A 21,738-nucleotide genomic window follows, 5' to 3' on the forward strand; every position below is an offset into this window, starting at 1 on the left:
TTCACCCTTCTCGAGACCAGCTCACAGAAGGGAAACCTCTACTGATGGAGTAACTGATAAACAGTAAAAATAAACAGTAAAAAGGTGCATGTACATGAATAAAGAACATACATAAATATATGTTATTTGTTTAAAATGATTTGTGTATGAGTAATGAACATCAAGTTTTGTCTGATATAACTTCTTTTCTCATTTTTACACTTTGATATCAAATAATACAAATGTCACGAGTATTGAAAAATAATAAAATATAAAATGTACGGCCATTTTGACTTTTTTGTGTGGCCATTTTGACTTTTCTGTAGCCATTTTGACTTGGAAGTTTTGTGGCAGTTTGACGTGTGGCCATTTTGACTAGGACCCAAAGTGTGGTACTTGTTGATCCTTGCCTATCGCTGGGAATTAAAGGGTACACAGACTGATCGGCTGGGAGTCAGGGTAATGTGTTTGAGTTGGGTATTCACGCTTACTGTGACATGATAGTGGGCTAGCACTATTAAACCAGCTGAAGCCACATATACACACATGCACACTTCGTGATGTGAACGAAATAAACTAAGTGCGACGTTAAACCCTATTCTACCATAACTTCAGTAAATACTGGATTGTGATTGGTTAATCAAAGTCATCCAGAGGTATATAATCACGTTATATACCCCTGATTTTCCAACACAGTATGTTTATCTCCTAATTTCACCTCACCTCATGTTGATAAAATACAGACACTAATTACTGGGATGGCTCTCCATCAAAGACATAATAGTACGCTTTCCCTCTGAAACCGACGGAAAATAACATATTTCACGTGAGAAAACAGTCAGGTGACATATTCTCTTACCATTTTCTCTAACGGAGTTGCTTCCCTTGTGGCAATACCACCCAAGCAGTTTGTACTCGGATACACGACAGACATATTATTCCAATTTACATAACACATTACCGAATCTTCCATGACATGGCAAGCAGCCAAGTGATAATGCCTGTTATTTCCCATCGACCATGGGATGAACTACAATAACTGGTCGATTTCTGTCAGTCACAAGTGCTGTAAATATAGTCATGTCCGCTTTTGAAATACCGTCTGACATGACATACCTCATATTTCGCTAATATCTGCAACCTAACAGGAGAGATAATTACAGATAGAAATGACCCCCTTGTCAGTAGTATGAAAGGTTGAAAGCTTCCAAGTTGTGGCCAAGACCTTTCGCAAATGGCTCTGACAGGCATCCAGCTAGTTCCAATTTCACGTTTGTGTCAGTTGTCTCACAGTCAGTACAAAGGACTGGTTTGAGTGAGTTGACTTTTACAGCGCACTCAGCAATGTTCCAGATACTAGTACATGGCAGCCTTAAATAATCTAGTCTGGACAAGACCAGTGACCTACAGCATGAACATTGATGTGTGCAGCTAGGATGTGAAGACATGTCAACCAAGTCAGCGAGTTTGTCATCCCGATCCATTAGTCGCCTCTTACCACAAGCATGAAGGCCAATGCTGACCCAAATCTGGTGAAACAAACAAGCCAGGTGGCCAGACCTTGAAACATTATGTTGAACTGGGATTCAAGCCAATGGTTTAGGTTCCTGACAATCACTTCTGACTGGTTAATTTTGGTGCTCCTTAGGCTATATGATTCTTGAAATGCCATAAGATCGGACAAATCCGACCCACCTCTTGAATAATATAGGAATGACAATATGCATTCAAAGGTATGAATAACACCAAGGGTTGTAATAGATGTTACAGATCATTAGTCAAAAGTGGTAATATGTTGGTTAGGGCAAATATTATATTTATGAGGGAGACATTATTTGTGATCACTGAGGTTCAAGAAGTATGCACTGTGTACATTATCAAATCTTTTTTCAAATGTAGATCCTCTGTACTTTACAAAGTAGGTCGTCTGTACATTACAGTTTTCTGAAGTTGTTCCTATCACAAGTTCAGATTCTGGCAAAATGAATTTTGTTGAAACATCACATAAGAACAGATCCTTTTCTTTCTTTATCTCTTGATGTGAATCTAATCATATCTGCACTTTTTACTACCTCCTTATCTTAAAATTGAGTGAATTTTGTTTTCTGACACTTTTAGCAATATTCCAGTAATATCATGGCAGGGGACACCAGAAATGGGCTCCACATATTGTACCTATGTGGGAAATCGAAGCAGGTCTTGCATGACTAGTAAATGCATTAACTACTGGGTTACCCCAACGCGGAGAAATCTGAGAAGTTTGCACTTTTACCCTTAAATAAAGATTCTTCATCCTTCATGTACACAGGTGACAACAGAACTCAGTGTAACAAGTAATAAACTACATAATTTAATGACAATCTTATACACAAATGTACAAAGTTTTCATTAATGTGAAGTGTCTTTCTCCTTTGCTGACAAGTCCAAGTCCGGCTTAAACTTTTCAACTGGCTTAGACACCGGCTGAGCCATTGGTGACGACTGAAACAGAGCTGTCCTGGGTGCCCAGTTGCCGATGAGAGGGGAGGACATGAATGGTCTTGACCTCTGTGGGCTGTACGGGCTGGTGGACACGAGTGGACTAAGAATACCTCCACTCCGAGGTGATGTACTGACTTTGTCCATTGCTTCTCGTCGCAGACGAGCTGGACTAGGCCAACTGAAAAGAAAAGTATGAAAAATGTTTTCTCTCTGAGCAAAAACATAGCATGTGAGTGAACTACTTTTAAAAGCATTTTTATGTGTTCTTTGGAATAACTGTTTGTTTGTTGTCTGACCCTGCCCTCAACAATATTCCTGGGCAACAAGAAGTACCACAGGATCAGTTTATGATTGGTTGGTTGTGTTACGCCACACTCAGCAATATTCCAGCTATATGGCGGTGGTCTGTAAATACTGGAGTCTGGACCAGACAATCCAGTGATCAACATCTTGAGAATCGATCCACCCATGCAACTGGAATATGAAGACTGTGTCAACGAAGTCAGTGAATCTGACCATCCAAGCCTGTTAGTCGCCTCTTACAACAAGAATGGGTGTCTGAAGACCATCTGTAACCCAGGCCCCTAATAGAATCATATATGTTAACAACCTACTCCAGAACAGGTGAACATGAAAAACAAGAAGAAACTAGATGTTGTTTAGTGGCAGAGTTTTTTTCAGAGCAGCAATGTTCTATGCAAATATATCAAATTCAGTAAGTGTCAGCTGTTTGCTATATTCAGCCTTGTAGTAGATTCAAACAGAAAGACCTGAAAAAAACCCAAAAAAACAAAAACAAAAACAAAAACAAAAAAAACACCCCAAAATACAAAACCAAACAATTACCCTGCAAGGAGCTTATGGTAGAATTATGTCCCTTAGTGGAGAATTATCTAGTACATATATTTTTATCTTAGGAGTGTATATGTGCATGAGCTGGCTTCTTGAATTTCACCTCACATTACATTTCAAGTAGCCAGAGGAAGTGGTGCTCCGAGATGTACAAAAAGTATTCCACTGAAGAAAATGTGTATCAAAATTCATATTTCATACGTAGTTGATGCTTACTTTCATGGAAAAAGACAGATGTCTTGTCTGTCTAGAAATTAAACATGTACTACATGGGCTAACACTGTAGACAACCAATGAAATCCATAAAACACTGAGCCTTTCCTTTGAAACTTAACATATTTTAGAATTCTGACATGGATAATTCTTCACTTTTGTTAATCTTAAGATCTTAAAAACACATAAATACATATAAGCTAGAAAACAAATATAACATGAAATTTTACTAATGGTAATAAATCTCAAGTCAGCTGTTCCAGTGAAGACAGATGACTAAAGGGAGATAACTTCTGTCACCTCAGTGTTCTAAACAACAGTGATTAACATGATGACATACAGCCTAAGACTATGGGAGTGTCAGTGATACATGAAACCACAGCATTACTCAGAGATAATGAGAGCTTGTGTTTCAGTTTGTGTTTTCTAAAAATGATTTGTAAAGCCTGTCAGTTCAGTGTGTTTACTTCATGATTTTTTGATTCAGTGTTTTTTGTCTGAGTATTCATTTATTATGATTGAGCTTATAATTTGACTAGAGATACATTAAACGGTAATCAGGATTAATTTTATATTGTCCAAGATTTTGAGATATGATCTACAAACCAACTACATGCATGGCGATTTCAGGCACAACTTTGACAAACACATTCACTTACAAAGACAGCAAATACAATTTTAACAAAACAAGAACCTGATATTATTCAATCCTAAAGACTAATTTGCTAGAAGCTGTGAGTAGACCTTTCTCCCTAGCTGGACTCCACTGGTTTAATCAAACATAAGTAGGAAGAGAGTGGGGTGTGTGTGGGGTGTGTGTGACTTTGACATAATCATCAACCAAGTCATAAAGTCTGATCAGCAGATTAAATATTCAATCTAGAAATGACATTCCCACCTTGGATTGAGGCACTGGTGTGCTATTTTTTTTCATGTGACCTCTTCTGATTTCTGTGAAATTACAAAGCATGTCAAAACTAGATCTTGAGGTCAACTGACTAGTGATGTCTTACCTCTGCTTGTTGTCGTTAACCAATGTGGACACTCGCTGCAACCATCTCTCAATCAATGGGAACTTGCTGCTATTCACTCTTGACCGATCCACCGCTCGCAGGACGTCCAGGTCCGGCTTAGCATGCTTCAGCCTAGAATCAGGTCACACAGACATTGAACAGACTAGTCTGGAACCAGTGAGGTCAAACAGACATTGTACACACTGATCTTGAACCGGTTTATACAGACACTGTACAGGCCAGTCTGGAAACAGTGAGGTTTTGCAGACATTGTACAGACTAAACTGGAACTGGTTCAAATAGACATTCTCAGAATGACACTATAGACAACACTACACTGAAACCAAACGAATAACCTACCCATGAATATATACATCCACTGGAGTCATTGAGGCCTGGAAAAAGAGCGCTTGCACTGGCACAGTTCGTTGTCTTGTGGTATATTTTTCATCACAGGAAATGTCTATGGTCATCAGTTTTGGACCTTCAATGTTCAGAAGTTGATTCCTCATCTTAGAATCTTCTAGTAAGACCTTGGTGTCTGGGAAAACATTATTTACTTTTGACGTATGTAAAGAGTCACTGAGAACCCAAACATTTGCAACTACGCATGAAGGGTCAGACCCTGCTGTTCTGGGGTCAAGGCCAACCAACACTGGAGCAGGTTGATCAGACGATTCTTCCTCTACATCCAGATCCAACAATTTGGAATTTGAGAGGATACGGAAGGCATCATTTGCATGGTGTGAATTGCCCAAAGGTACTGATATTTTACCATATGGACACCCAACCATCCTTCCGATCGACAGTGATGACTGTTGCTCTGGGGTGAAGACTAGTTTCCTTTTCAAATCATCACAGAGATTTGTGACTGCTGTATTGATGGACACATCTAGTTGGTTTGGTGTTCTAAAAGACTCACTGTCCGATCTTGGCTGGGACTCTGGGGTGTGAAACTCCTCATCACCACTTGATAATTTCATGCCGGAAAATGTTGCCAAAACACTCTCATCAAAGCTTGTACTCCCTTCAGAGTCCAACCTTGGAGGTGAAGATCTGTCAGTGTTTGTTATTTCAAGGCCCTGCCGATATGCCCATGGATCCGACTTCTTCTCTTCTTCTTTCTTACCAAATCTAATAGTTTTCACAATTTGACTTGAGTTCAAAACATTCTTACTTGTACCTTCTTTTTCTGGTGAGACCACATCGGTCTTCTTTTCAGGAGATTCTCGTTCCAGTTCTGTGCCCTCTGCGGGTTCCCTATACGACCATACATCCCTTTTCACATGAGGCCCTTCTGTCTCATTATCTGAGTCTGTACTACACCCTTTAGGTTTGTTATTGTTATCACAGATGGATCCAAGCCCTTCAGAACCTTCTTCAGTTTCGGGCAGATTCTCCTCCAGTTTCTCCTGACCTCTGTTTTCTTGATTATTGCTCATTGAGGACAAGGAACTTGGCATGATTAACAACCTAGACTTTGGGTCTAAGAGACTTGACTGCAGATCCCCTTGTGAGGTGTTATAGAACACAGAGGAGTTCTCCAACAGGTTCAGAGGACCGAAGTTCTCCAGGCATTCAGAGAAGACAGCTGATATCTGTTGTTTCTTGAAATGATCTTCCAGTTTCTGAAGGCCTTTGTCTGTGGAGAAGTCCACAAATTCATCCAGGAATTCCCAGTATTCTAACCAAGGGATATGCATCTCATGGGCCAGTTGTCTGAAATAAGACACAACAACATAATTCATCAGATGCTTCATCACTGTAGAAAGATGACAAATGGATGTTCTCAGAATACTTGTCCCAGTTACCACTCCTGTAAAAGCGGCTGCTAAATAACCTAACATTTTCTTCTCAATCAGTAATTTATTTCCACATTAGTAAGTAGGTGAGTTCATGAAACATTCAGACTGCCTTCCAGAGCCACTGCTGTGACAACACATTGGAAACATTAACTTTAAACAACCGAAACAGGGATCCCTTTATAATTGAAAGTCATATTGGACTGGTACCAATTTGCAACCTTTAAATTCGACTCATTTGTCACAAGGATATGAGGACAAATCCTTAGTATAGTCTTATGAAACTATGAACCTTCCAATCCGTTCCAATCCTTTCTCTCCATCTTGCCGCCTGATCATGGTGACAGTCCTCTTGTCCCCTACAGGACTGTTGGTAGGGGGCGCCATCCACTGCCTGTAGAACAGCTTGGCCTGGAAGAGATGCTGGACTTGTATGTGTGTGTTATAACTGTGAGCATATGAGCCTAGTTTAACACTGCTTTGAACAGTATTGCTGTCAGAAAATGGTGTCAGTTTTAAGTGGATAAAACTCATGGTGTTGTGGGTCTGAGATGTTGGTGAAATCCACAAGCATTGGTTTTGTGCTTGCAAAACTATCAAGGACAGCCACTATTTGAAACCCAGTCATACGTTTCTGCCATGGTTGTAATTCGGCACAGCAAACTGCAGTCAGTCAAACATGTAGGGTGCCCTCATGACTAAAGAGAATTATACCATGACAATTTGTTCTTAAAGAAATGAAAAAAAGGACCTCACAAATAAGATAGAATTTCAGGAACCTTGCTGAAAAGTTAGTAGCTGGTCAAAATATCTGCGTCTTACCCTATTACTGTAATGCATTTGAAAAATAATTGGGATATATTCATCATGCAAATCATCTTTCTTTGTCATCTCACCTGCGATGGGGACATAGGACCTGCTCGAGCTCTTACAGCAAGGGTGGGGTCCTTGGGACTTTTCTTCACCTGCGACCTGGTCAGGTCTGAGGAATGGTCAGGTGACCATGGTTGACCAATCACAGGCACTGTTGTGTTGTCTTCTGAGCGAAGCAATGGTACATAGCACAACCCTGAAACAGAACCAGAGGGAGCGAAATCATCTCTGCTTTTTGCTCTGAAGTGTCATCAACATTCTTCAGGGTTAAAAATAAAACATTTTCCACACATTTAACTTTTTCATTAACCTTATTCTAATACTGAGGGCCATTGTGTCCATCTTATTCGTCTTTTAAGCTCAGGGGATCAAAATGTTTTTTAAAAGCCACTTGCCACAGGGTAAGTGATTTTAAGAAAATAACTTGTCCTGACTAATTTTTCACCTGCCCTAATTTTTATGACATAATTATGAAGAAATTATCAAAGAATAAATCATCATGGTATTTGATGTTAATGTTTACTGGACTGTTTATGGAAAAGTGATAAATAGCCAAGAAAGATAATCCTACTTTATTATCATTGCAAAATTTAATACCTACATTTGAGCAGATTGGAAATAAAATCCATGTTTATTTGTAGTTTGGAACTGTAAACAGAAATTATCTAGTAGCCCACAGACAAGTAAGATACCATTATTTGATTGCCTGAAATGAAAACTGACTTCTCCCGAATGTTGGGCGATGGGATTTTTGAACCTCTGAGGCTGACCCTTCCAACAAAATTCACCAAGCATGGGCACTATGCCTACTGTATTCCAGAAGACTTGCATAGAAAAATCGGTATGCCAGCTTAAATGTTCAAAGGGGATCCATCATTGGACGACCATATTTTACCGTCACCAGACAAAGGTATCAGGTATTAGAAAATAGTGTCCATGATTTATTTCCCATACATAAGTGCCTTAAAGCTACAAAGCTTTTATTCCAATTAGTAGATCACTTGATACTTGTTTTATCAAGGAAGACAACACAATCTCGCAAGGTTTAACCTTAAAACAAACTATTTTCAATTACTTTTTTTTGGATAGAAATAACTAAATCCAATCATGTAATTCAGCAAAAAGTCCCTCACTCTGTTTTCTTAAAACTGTGTGATCATGAAGCCAGCTCAAAAACTTTGAAACAAGCAAAGCACACAGAGATAAGGAAAATACTCCTCTCAATGGCAGCCATGTTGATAGAAACAGGCATGAGTTATCTCCCCCTTTGATTGTGATATTCAAGTGCTTTCTATAATGATGAATTAAGAGCGTTATTGATCACGCATTTAACTTGGGAGTGTTTTTCTCTCAGCTAACTCCCAGATCTGAGTGGAAGACCTACGCTTCATCTCAAGGGATGCAAAGCCGTTCAGTTTTGACACGCTTAAATATAACTGAAACTTTGTCCATATCAGATGGGGATTGACTGATTGTTGATTTGCCTCCCAGCCACGTCTTTGTTGGAGGAGCATCAGTGGGCAGCAAGCTGTTTTTTCCCCCCCGAATATCGAACCTGTTTTATGAGGTGACAGTGGTTGGTAATTTTTATCATAATTGAACATCAAGAGCAGCTTGTTCAAAGTGTTTGAAATTGGTATTTGCTTAATGACTCAACATGGATTACACAGCATCCTAAACAATTATTTGTTCAATGCAAGGTGTTTCTTTCTTAATTACTTCGTTATGGATCTAACCAACTAAGGATTTACAAATACTGAAGGAAATCAAAATTTCGAAATTCAGATTATCAACCCGAAAAGACAGTAACTGAGTTTCAGTAATGAATAAACAGTGTCCAGGAACTGTAGCTCACCTTATTATGTGGTAAATGTTTATAATGCCAACAGAGACTATCACTAACAAATGTTGACCACTAACAAATGTGGACATCTGCATTTGTTTCCAAATATTTTCTTCATAAAAAATGGGGGCTAACCACCAGTTCCAGTAAGTTAAAGATCTGATAAGAAACAGTTATGACATCACAGGATTCAAATGTGATTGTTGAAGATGAAATATTGTTTTTCTTGCTTTTTCAAGACATGGTACGGTTGTACAAAACAACCTTAAACCCACAACTGAACAACCTTAAAGTTACGATTGTCTTAAGTCTGAACAACAGATGTTACGATCACCCTAACACTATAACTGCTTTGTACAACAGCAGATTTGGTACAAATTTTTATGAATAAACAATAGGTCTTTTCACAGCATTTTCAAATCACTTGTAATCCAAATCAAAGTGAATATAATCCCCTATCACTTTCATACTGTTAGGAATGATAATTCAAGTGATCATCATGTAAACAAGATAAACAAAAGTGGCATGAAATTACTTATTGTGCAGCATGTGACCATCTGTTTTAGAGGCCTTGGACTGGCAAACCAGAGAGTGAAAGCAAGAGCAATGATTTACAAACTAGGTCAAAGTGACCCACCAGCCTGACCAGTCATTATCAATATACTTTCTTCAGTTCATCTAAAGAACAACAGTGGTCATGCACCAACTCTGACAGTTATCACCAATATAATGCCTTCACAGGTTGCCTCATCTGTGTTAGATCCTCCAGTTATATCCCAGTACAGCTGTGAATACATACAACATTTTGACATGACAGCTCAAAAGTATATATGGAAGTGAAAGTTTACAAGTGCAGACTCTGTCAATCAGAGAAATATTCAGGGCCAGTTGAAACAATGTCATAATTACAGTGACGCTTTGCCAGCTTCTTATGACACATAACAAAATATGAAGAAACATAATATGTCCAGCTTGATTATATCGTAACTGTCCTCTCCCAAGCTTACAGGCAGTGTCTTGTCGATAGCCAGGATATTTTTCCCTGCAAGGGATTTGTGTAGTGGACAGACTGCCTATTTGTCTAGTGGGTCAACAACAGGGTGTTTCAAGATGAAGAAACATACCTCCACTACACATCAACATAGAGAATGGACACACAAACCATGTATTTCGTCCTGATGGACAAATGGTAATACACTTATTTCATTTAAAAGAAATAAGAATAAAGTTCCAGTTCTGTACATAATTACTGTATCTTATTTTAAGCATAATTATCACAAAATATTCTAAACATATAATTACCTTGATTCGTTGATCACAGAAATTATGATGCCATCTCATGAATTAAGTTTTGACTGGCGTCACAAAGTGGTACTTTTGATGAACATACAATGCCATGTCTCGATGACAAAAAAGTCGCTGCATTACAAGCAATCTCTGCATTACACGCAAGTACACTAAACATAATTTTCCAACATTGAGATAAATAGCCCCAGATCACAAATACTACCATTGCTAAATTTTGTTTTCACAAAATGTCAAGTAAAGACGATACTGCTAGCTCCAACCTTCCCACTTCTCATCGTCTGCTTTCTTTGGTGTCAATACTGACTGTAGTGGGCTTTCGTACATAGGGATATACAGTAACTAGCTACGTAGCTACGTAATCCACGAAACAAGGTGATGTCACATTTTGTGAGGACATGAATGTGGGCACATCTTACAGCACTACATTACACTTATGTGCACTACAGTACACTGTAGCATTATTTTGCAGTATCTTCACATTACCAGTTAGGAAACTTCTAATTAGTAATAGGGGTCCTTCAGACACTACGTTTTATACATCAAGGTAGAACAAAACCCGGTCATCTGACATAAAACATTTGAGTGAGTCAGCGGGTGAGTTGGGTTTTCTGCCACTTCAACAATATTCCATTAATGGGCTTTACACATTTATACTCATGCGACTAATCGCACCTGAGTCGTCAGCAATGACAAGCCAATGCTTTAACCACAAGACTACCAGACCATCCCTAAAATATTTGAACTTTACCCATCAATTACCTTTCAGCAACTCCACAATTCTGTTCTTGAGTTCTGGTGTTGAAGATGGACATCTACTGCACACAACCTGAAACACAACCTTACCATTAGTTGACATCGTCAGATGTTTTTTAGTGATGAAAATTTGAGTTGGAATCTTGAAGTTCTTGTGTCCATGACAACAACATACGCAGAAAGGGTAAAGTAGTCAGTCTTACTGCCCTGAACCACTGTTTCACCATAACCAGTCATTTCTGCAATGCTTTTATATTATCAAGTCTAGATTTCCTCAGGTCCTCTATCTCCCAACCTACTGAGGCTAATGTACAATTCAAAAGTAATTATTAGCTTCTACCAAAATTAGATATTTTCAGAGACTGTACCTAAATCAGGGATTGAATTTTTTTTAAGAAGCCATTAAGAAAGTAACTTCTCCAGACTAATTTTCCACTTGCCCTGATGTTTATGACATAATCATGATGATGAAATTATTAATGAATAAATCAACATATTTACTGAATGTTTACTAGTTAACAAAAAGTCATAAATAGCCAAGAAATAAACCCTACTTTACAGTCATGGAGAATTTTAACTGCTACATTTTGAGCTGTTATGAAATGAAATCCAAGTTTATTTGCAGTTTGAAGCTGTAAGCTGAAATTATCTAGTAGCCCATGGACAAGTAAGATACCATTATTTCAATTGACTGAAATGAAAACTGACTTGCTCTGGGTGGAGGGCAATAGGATGTTTGCACCCCTGCTGGTTCAGTAGCCTACTGCCAAACAATTCTCTTGCCATGCACTAGACCCTTGTTCAATCCTGTATAATGTGTGAAGCTCATTTCTGATACTCCCATCGTGATACTTGTGGAATTTGCTAAAATTGACATAAAACCCAACTCTCTCTCTCTCTCACATACACACACACACACAACACCCCCCCAATAAACAATAAACACAGAGAGAGAGAGAGAGAGAGACGGGGAGAGAGAGAGAGATACATAAAAGTAGAAGACAAAGCAGTAGTCAGTATCGAGGGTTTACTCCTATACATTCTCAGTTTAGGAATCCACACATTTTTTATAGAACTTAATTTGGTTAAGACATAACCTGTTTGACTTGACATCTTACAAGCTAACACACCAAACAAGATGTGGTGATAATGACATTATCAGCAACTACTTGTGACATGCCAGTAACTGTCATCCTGCATAATAACACTCTTTGTGATACCTAGCAGTGTTTCGATGATAATCAAAAGTCAATCTGAAGAATGATTAAAAATGATTACTGATTACAAAAAACATAGTTTCGATGAAGCAGAATGTTGTTATTTTAATATAACACACTAGAATGAAGTAAACAACCCATTACATTTGATGAACAAACACACGCTCAAAAGCATAAAGGTATGTGCATTGTAAAATTTCAACCTTTTTAGAGTTTCTGATTCCCAAAACAAGTGATATCATTGTTTCAGTTAAACTGCAAGGTAAACACAAAGTCACACATCTTCACATCCTCGGAAATAGTGTGTAAACAGATTTGCTGTTGTGCTCAAGTTAAAGATGTAAACTAGTGAAATTCAACAGGTTTGCAACAGTGTTCAGCTTACGCATTCTTGTATATGGTAAAGCACAGGATCAGCAGAAGCCAAATACACAGACATGTAACCCGGCAGTTTTATTTCTGTGATTAACAGCATCCACAAGGCAATGTTATCAGTGTCAGTGTGACCTTGCCCTTGACCTATGAGCTGAGTGCAGACTCATAAGACACACCTAGGGCTACGCAGCATGCATAGACATTAGAATTCATGTTCTTCCAAAAGCATGAGACTGTTTGGTAGTCCTCAAGGCCAACTGAAAGCATTGTTTAGTAATGAATCAGAGCCATAATACAGAAATAAGGCCTGTGAAGATCAGAGTTAGAATTGGTCTTCACCAATTCATACATATCATAAGAGGCAACTAATCCGATCGACTGGTCAGGATCACTGACTTGGTTGATATGTTTCATTGTATTCCAGTTGTGTAGATGAATGCTCATCATGAAGATCACTGGATGGTCTGGTACAGACTTGACTGTTTACAGACTGCTGACATATAGCTATATAGCTGGAATATTGCTGAGAGCAACATTAAAAAACAACAAAAACAAACAAACAAACCCAAAACAGTTCTGAATTTGTCAGTTTTGCTCCAAATTGGAACTGAATATATCTGACAGTGTGAGTGAGTGAGTTTAGTTTTATGCCGCACTCAGCAATATTCCAGCTATATGGTGGCGGTCTGTAAATAATAGAGGCTGGACCAGACAATCCAGTGATCAACAACATGAGCATCGATCTGCACAATTGGGAACCGATGACATGTGTCTACAAAGTCAGCCAGCCTGGTTCGACCAAATCACTCTCAGCAGACATGAAACTGAAAATTGTAGACCCTTCTTCGACTTAAAAGTCACATGGGTGGAAATATTTTGATATTAAAGGGGATCATAAACCTTGGGGTGCACTTCAATCTGCGAAGAATACTGTTGCATGCAGAAAATTTCTAGTTGTGATTTAAGTGTCTGTCAGTTTGCAGTTGGAGGTTTGAATAATCTACATTTTCTAGTCATCTAGATCATATACTCACTGTATATGATGGTCCAGGAAAGCAATGCAACATGTACTTGCTTGTTTGTTTGTTACAATAGCACTTAATTATGATTATACTCAAATACCTTGAAAAAAATCATTTTAAATCTTACTACTGTGTCAATATTCCAAATTTTGAACTTTCTGCTACACGTCTTTATAAAGTGATGGAATAACCTGTTCTGCAAACTACTTCCTTGAAGGAACCTTGTACTTCAGGGATTCCTTTGCTCTAGCAGTGTTATAAAAGAACAATTTTTTGTAATGCTTACGGGTCTCAAATCACAGGATATTAATATGCCTGAGTGTTTTATCATAGTTTGTACATGTACTGAATTAATGTCAAGATTTTTTCTTAAAGAAGTGACTGATACGAGGGTGACATGGTTGACATGTCATTGGCTCCCATTTGCGCAGATCGATGTTCATGCTCATGCTATTGATCACTGGACTGTCTGGTCCGCCACCATATAGCTGCAATACTGCTGAGTACGGTGTAAAACTAAACTCATCCAATAAAGTCTGACAATATTAATGACAAATTCCTATCTGCTGATCTTGGGTCGCCTATTGTGGCATCCTTTCAAGGTATATGTATCGTGATACATCATACTGCAGGTCAAATATCGTGTTGCGTGTCGTATTGTGACATTGTGTTTATTCTCAGCCCTAGACCTATACAGAAATCTACCAAAACTTTGTTTCCAGAAGTCAACTGTGGACCAATTGCTTACATACAAAGAAATGAATCATATGTGTACTCCAGGTTTTTGTTCCCCAATAAAATACTGTGGATGATATCAAGGAGACTCAAAACTGCAGTCATCGGACCTGTCCTTATTTCAAGGCAAGGCAATCCTAATTCGGTTTGTAATTTTCGCATATTCAGCAGAATTTCCATGACTGGCGGATTCATATTGAGCTGCTTTGATATTTGGACTTGATACGTGAGTTAAAAGGCATAAATATTATGGGAAAAGAATCAGAAACATAAAATTAACAATTGTCTTAATATTTCCACGTTGATGCTTATTGCATGGAAAATTATTGCTGATTAGTAGTGGTGTGGGAAATGCAATCTTCCCTTCCGTTTGAAAATGGCTAATATTTATACAGTATCTTGTATCAGCACAAATTAAATTGCTGTCCCTCGATCTAACCCACAACATCTGCAAATCGAAAACACTGATCATTCGTAAGAACAAAAAATCCCATTATTCCAACATTACCATATTTAATAACTGCATGACATTTAGAAACATCATTTTAATCTTAATATGTCTGTCTACCATCGTATGAAATACGATATGATCACATTTGGTCAATAAATTAGTCATATGAAACAAATAATTTTCCGTACTGAAGACGAATTAATCGGTTGCAAGTTTCTGTCTCCAAGTAATCAATCAACGCTGACAGCTATGGACGGAACTTAACGAGGGTGTGGTGCACACTGCATGCATGGATCAAACACAAGTTACACACTCCTTCATGTTCAAAGAAAATTACATCTTGCACGGAACATAGTGTCGCAGCAATACTTACCGCTAATGCAACAAAACTACAATGGTACCATGATTAATAATACAGTCCTTGTTTGTCTGCCTCTTGTCACAAGTTTATTGACCACAACTATAATATCTAGTTAGTGTTCTGCTAGAAAAACATGAGACGTATCACCAATATTTTCATATTACTGAAGTCATTCTGCCATGACATGAACTCAAAAAGAATCAGGCTGACCTTTACATTGCTTGTAGAGTATCGTATTTTGGGTATGAAGTTTCCATAACTTGACTATCTTGTCAGTAGACTTAGTTGAGACTTGTTTTCATAGTGACACAAACAAATATATCCAACTACACTCATGACAGGGATATTTTTGAACTTTCAAGGATGCATGAAACTGACTTTCATAAAATGTTATGTGTTTATTTTAATTACTGAACAAAACAAATAATTGATCATTAAACATTTTATACAAAGTACACACTTAAAGAAGTCTTCACTTAAAAAACATACTCAAGATAATAATAACAATTATTATTAATATTATTTTTGTTCAACATACAGTAAGTGAGTGAGTATGGTTTTAAACCGCTTTTAGCAACATTGCAGAAATATCATAGCAGGGACACCAGAAATGGACTACATGTATTGTACCCATGTGAGAAATCTGAACCTGGGTCCTCAATGTGACAAGCGAATGCTAGAACCACCAGGCGAACACACCCACCCTGTTCAGTATATTTTAAGTGGCTGCAAATCTGGTTTACAGGTCACAGACTTGTTTGTTCATGTGAAGTGCAGTGAAATTATACACATTGTGTTTCATTGGTGTAGCGATATTTTGGAGAGAACTTAAAGTAAAATGCAGGCCAAACATTACCTTTCTTCTCCCTGCAGTCCCAACAATTCCTGGATCCACCTTTGCAAACACACCTCTTCAGATAACTTGCATTAACTTGCCTTACATTTCTGCTATTTGATAAAGAGACATTGCAGATTGATTATCTTTAGAGTAATACCATCCAAAACCTTCTTAGTCAGCACCATTACAAGTAAAGATGAACCAGTGTTTGTAAAACTTTGAATTTTGAATGTTCTGGACCTCTATCAGATTCAGATCCAAATCAGAAACTGATCCAACATATCTGAATAACCCTATGAAAAGTTGAACTGTATATTTACAGGCTGTTTTCATACAGCTGAAACATCACAGTTGGGCGTGGAACATAACAACACAGCATCAACTTACTTGTGCTCCACAGATTCCTATGATCTACTTTCTATATTTAGGGCCATCCTTGCCATTTGTAAGATGATGCAGTTCAAGCAGGCAGCATCCTGATGTTACAGTTTCAGTTTGGATGTTTTTGTCAGTGTTAAGCACACACTAAAAAAGAGGGTGCAATGATATTTTGATGTGGCTTTTAAAATTTACATTAGTAAACTAAATATAAATTTCAGCTTGTTCTACATTTTCAGCTCCATTAATTCCTTTCAAGAATCTTTATGTTTAAGTTTAACACGTAAAATAAACTAGGAAAAGAAATGAAAACCATAATTTACACAATTCAATGAATTCAATAATCAGTGCAGTTAGAGCTGCCTCATACCAAAGAGGACTGATCTGTAAAAGAGAGGGCTGCTCTTAAAACAGAGGGAGCTCCTCTACACCAGTGAGGGCTTATATACAATAGAGACAGTTGGTGTATAACAGAGTTGCTCTGTAACAGAGAGAGCGGCGCTACAGCACAGAGAACTGCTCTACAATAGAGAGAACTGCTCTACAACAGAGAGAACTGCTCTACAACAGAGAGAGCTGCTCAGAGAAAATTGCTCTACAGCAGAGAGAGCTGCTCTACAAGAGAGAACTTCTCTACAGCAGAGAGGGCGGTTCCAGCAAGGGCTGTCCTACAACAGATGGGGCTGCCCAGCAGCAGAGAGCCAATCTGCATCCCAGAGAGAGATGCTCTACAACAGAGAGAGATGCTCTACATCACAGAGAGGCTGCTCTACAACAGAGAGGCTGCTCTACAACAGAGAGAGATGCTCTACAACAGAGAGGCAGCTCTACAACAGAGAGGCAGCTCTACAACAGAGAGCTGCTCTGCATCACAGTGAAAGCTGCTCTACAACAGCGAGACCTCGAAAACAGAGACAGCTTCTCTGCATCACAGAAAGGGCTGCTCTACAACAGCGAGACCTGCTCTAAAACAGAGACAGCTTCTCTGCATCACAGAAAGGACTGCTCTACAACAGAGAGGGCTGCTCTACAACAGAGAGGACTGCAATACAACAGAGAGGACTGCAATACAACAGAAAGGGCTGCTCTACAACAGACAGGCTGCTCTACATCAGAGAGGGCTGCTCTACAACAGACAGGGCTGCTCTACAATAGAGAGGACTGCAATACATCAGAGAGGGCTGCAATACAACACAGAGGCTGCTCTACATCAGAGAGGACTGCTCTACAACAGAGAGGACTGCAATACAACACAGAGGCTGCTCTACATCAGAGAGGACTGCTCTACAACAGACAGGGCTGCTCTACAATAGAGAGGACTGCTCTAAAACAGAGAGGACTGCTCTACAACAGAGAGGCTGCTCTACATCAGAGAGGGTTGCTCTACAACAGAGAGGACTGCAATACAACAGAGAGGGTGCTCTACAATAGGGAGGACTGCAATACAACAGAAAGGGCTGCTCTACAACAGAGAAGACTGCCCTACAACAGAGAGGACTGCTCTACAACAGACTGGCTGCTCTACATCAGAGAGGGTTGCTCTATAACAGAGAGGAGTGCAATACAACAGAGAGGCTGCTCTACATCAGAGGGCTGCTCTACATCAGACAGGGCTGCTCTACAATAGAGAGGACTGCTCTACAACAGAGAGGGCTGCTCTACATCAGAGAGGACTGCAATACAACACAGAGGCTGCTCTACATCACAGTGAAAGATGCTCTAAAACAGAGAGACATGCTCTAAAACAGAGACAGCTGCTCTGCATCACAGAATGGGCTGCTATACAACAGAGAGGGCTGCTCTACAACAGAGGAGAGGTGTACAAAACAGAAAACTGCTCTACAACAAGGTAAACACTGCATCTCTACTCCTGATAACCAACAGTCAACAAATTACCTGTTTACTGTCAAGCCTAACAAACAAAAGCAACCATCAGCTAAAACCAGATCAAACATAGAAGCTGTAAACTGAATCACAGACATCCACACTCTGCTATTCATGATGAAGGATGGCATCAAAGTGTCAGAAACACTTCCAAGAAGGACAATCTACATCTACTGAGAAACAGGTGACCATCATGCATTCAGGCTTTATCAAACACAGTTCTCAGTTTCACAAAAATATACAAACAGAAAAGGTCTGTACCTTTCGAATCTTAGGTTTGACAATTAGCGTTCATGAACAATCTTAGAGGCAAAAATTAATACATTAGAACACCAGTAAATGGATTGAGTCTGTGAAGCATAATTCATCAAGCAGATTCGACCCTTCTGTACCACGGTCAGGAGTGATCTTGTATACCCACACATCACCACTTTGTCCCTATAGTGAATGATCCATTAAGGTGGTTAATAGCCATTATTAGATTATCATCCATTTGGTCCTGATTGAGGAGGTGTCTGGTGTTTTATTCTTCAGGATTGGAAACTTCAGCTATCATTGGCTGTAATCCCTCATGGACTAGTTGTTATCTCTTTATATTAATGACTTGTCCTAAATAATTTGTGGCTGATGAAAAAAAGAGAGAGTTAACATGCACAAAATAGCCATATTGTGAAGGAATATTATTACTCGTACCTTCACAAATAGCTGGAAAATTGGTGATAGGGATACATTAACACTACACCTACTCACCATTCTGTGTCAGCAAACAGTTACACGATAGTTTTGTGTAGCAATTTTCCTCCACTCACACTTGTTTGTGGTTTCCATCGCTGACCATTTATTCACTGACTGGGTTGCAATGATTTGGTTTGATTCATTGAAAATCAAATCTCAGACCTAAGTTTTGATTTGATATTTGAACACCTTTTTAAAATATTCCCACACAGCTAGACCATAATTTTGACTGCAACTTATGCAATTTCAAGGGCTGAAATTGATTGTTGGCTAACTGTCCACTGAGAATTGTTGTTAGTAGACATAGCAAAGTTGATGAGTTGGTAGACATCGCAAAGTTGATGATGGATTTGAAGAAAAATGAAAAACAACACACCCCCCATCCCCACAAAACCCCCTCTGAGAATTAAGTTAAATTAAATCTCATTTTTGTTTTCATTTGTAGAAATAATCATATCGAAAATGATCGAATCAAAGGTCTAATACTGATAACTGAATTGAGGACTGGGTGAATCATTGCAGCCCTATTATCAATTAAAGAGTTCTTTCACCATGTAGTAAGTGACTGAGTATAGTTTCATGCTGCTTATAGCAATATTTCAGCAATATCACAGCCGGGGATATCAGAAATGACTAATGATTCACACAATTGTACCTATGTTGGGAATTGAAACACATGTCTTTGATGATAACCACTAGGCTATACCTGTCTCATACTGCTAATGTAAAGTCTTTAAAAGTGATACTCATGATAGTTGAGATTTTAATAAATGACTTAACATTCATAATTTCTAATCTTTTATGATATTGCTAAAGGACGACGTGACAGATATTGTGGCACAAAACAACATTCACTCCAACTCCTTTGCAGTTATGACTATGACTGTTATTTATGATGTAGTGATGACTGGTACGCTGTTTAAGCAACACTCAGTCAGTCCCACGGTTATAATGATAGAAGCCTTTGCTTGTCAAGCCTGGATTAGAAAATCTGGGTAGATTCTGAGCAACATGTCAAGCCTTATGAAGATATACAGTCCCCATTCTCAGCCATGATCGGATTCTTGGGAACAGTTCTACACTGTAACCCCACAAGAACCAGTCCCACCTACCACGGTACTCATCATTACGAAGGCAAAGCAAGTTTTAGGCTCTGAGGCAGTACAATGTGAGTGAGTGAGTTTAGTTTTACACTGCGTTCAACAATATTACAGCTATATATCACTGGTCTGTAAAACATCAGGATGGACTAGACAATATCATGATCAATAGCATGAGCATCGATCTATACAAGTGAGCGAGTCTGACCACCTGATCCTGCTAGTAGCGTCTCATGATAAGCATAAAAACCAGTATTCAGCAATGGAGGACAGCAAAAAAACTTCACCTCACACTGAGTTGCTGTCACAAGATGTCAGCTGATCATCTTTATTCAAATAATTACAGTTTTTTCCCCTTGTAATTTGAAACTTTTGGAAATTTAATCCAAATCTGATTTTTAAAATCATCACCATTATTTTGCTGAAGGCAAAAATAATTTTCCTTTAATCAGAATGTCAGCAATACGATGTCATGCCCACAACGAGATCAGTGAAAGAACTTGGCTAACAAAGGTGTCTGTCCTAGGGTTGCAACATCATCTTGACCTCATTAAAATGTCAAATACAAGAAAGCTATGTTGGAAGTGTCTATCAGAGATCAATGGGTTCAACCTGAAGGGCCTGTTTTACTACCCTGGTATTCTTGAGTGACTCCAGCTTGACTGCCATTAACAACTGAAAATGACCTTAGCATGACCTCTGACCTTGCTATTCACTGCAGCCAGGCCATGTATGCACAAGCACACATATGACCTCTCAGGTAAAAATACACCAGTGCTGGGTCAGTTATGAGATCATCTTCACATATACAGGTTAGTGTCAAACTATGATATCTGGTATGAACATACGTACATTTCACAAGTGAACCCATCAATTTGACAGCAGCAGTGATATACACTGGTAAAAAACAGATGACAGTGGTATAAAAGTATAAATGGGTCTTTTCTTATATCTTTGTAATGCATAAAGGGAAGCGTTCTGCTTGGGTGGCCACACTTTTGTGTGTCTTGAAAAGATGGAACAACAACATGACAATCGACCTTCCCTCACCGACAAGGTACACAGGTACATTATGCTACTGACATTAGCGGAACTCTTTCTGTACATGTGTCACCTCAAAGTGGAAATGATACATATTCTCTACACAGTGAAACTTGAATAATCTGGACTCTATTGTTTCTGAGTGAATTCAGTTGGATTCAGAGATCTCTGGATATTGAATCATAGGTAAGTCAGGACAAGAAGGAACTTTTGACTGATCCCACTGATACCTTCTACAAGATCAACTTCCCATGAATAATAGCTCCAAGTCTACTAGTTTATCACACAGTCCCAGAGCGGGATTATTTTTTCTACTGCCTATCCCTCCCTGCAATGCTAAAGCTCTAAATGATGCAAGTCTAGATGTTATAGGTTCTGAATCTGACATCTCACTGGGGATACTTTTCAGTTTAAATAGGTTTATTTGTTTCTGTCAAAATAATATATATTCAGAGACAAAGGGCTAGTCTGCTAGTCTACACAT

At 38.7% G+C, this 21,738-nt stretch overlaps 1 protein-coding gene across 1 annotated transcript in view; it reads right to left on the reverse strand.

The window, feature by feature from the left end:
- Window positions 1–2,306: 2,306 nt before the first annotated feature.
- The window catches only part of LOC137273918 (ankyrin repeat and LEM domain-containing protein 2-like), a 73,833-nt gene continuing 54,401 nt past the window's right edge, over window positions 2,307–21,738 (reverse strand). Inside the window, exons 6-11 of the mRNA XM_067806825.1 lie at window positions 11,124–11,190; window positions 7,237–7,409; window positions 6,633–6,751; window positions 4,899–6,257; window positions 4,539–4,670; window positions 2,307–2,638 (exon numbers count right to left, since the gene is read on the reverse strand). Of these exons, the coding sequence (XP_067662926.1) occupies window positions 2,368–2,638; window positions 4,539–4,670; window positions 4,899–6,257; window positions 6,633–6,751; window positions 7,237–7,409; window positions 11,124–11,190 (2,121 nt within the window). The 3' untranslated portion in view covers window positions 2,307–2,367. The remainder of the gene's footprint in view (window positions 2,639–4,538; window positions 4,671–4,898; window positions 6,258–6,632; window positions 6,752–7,236; window positions 7,410–11,123; window positions 11,191–21,738) is intronic.

Source organism: Haliotis asinina, chromosome 2 (assembly GCF_037392515.1).
Source record: "Haliotis asinina isolate JCU_RB_2024 chromosome 2, JCU_Hal_asi_v2, whole genome shotgun sequence".
In the NCBI taxonomy this organism is placed as follows: domain Eukaryota; kingdom Metazoa; phylum Mollusca; class Gastropoda; order Lepetellida; family Haliotidae; genus Haliotis; species Haliotis asinina.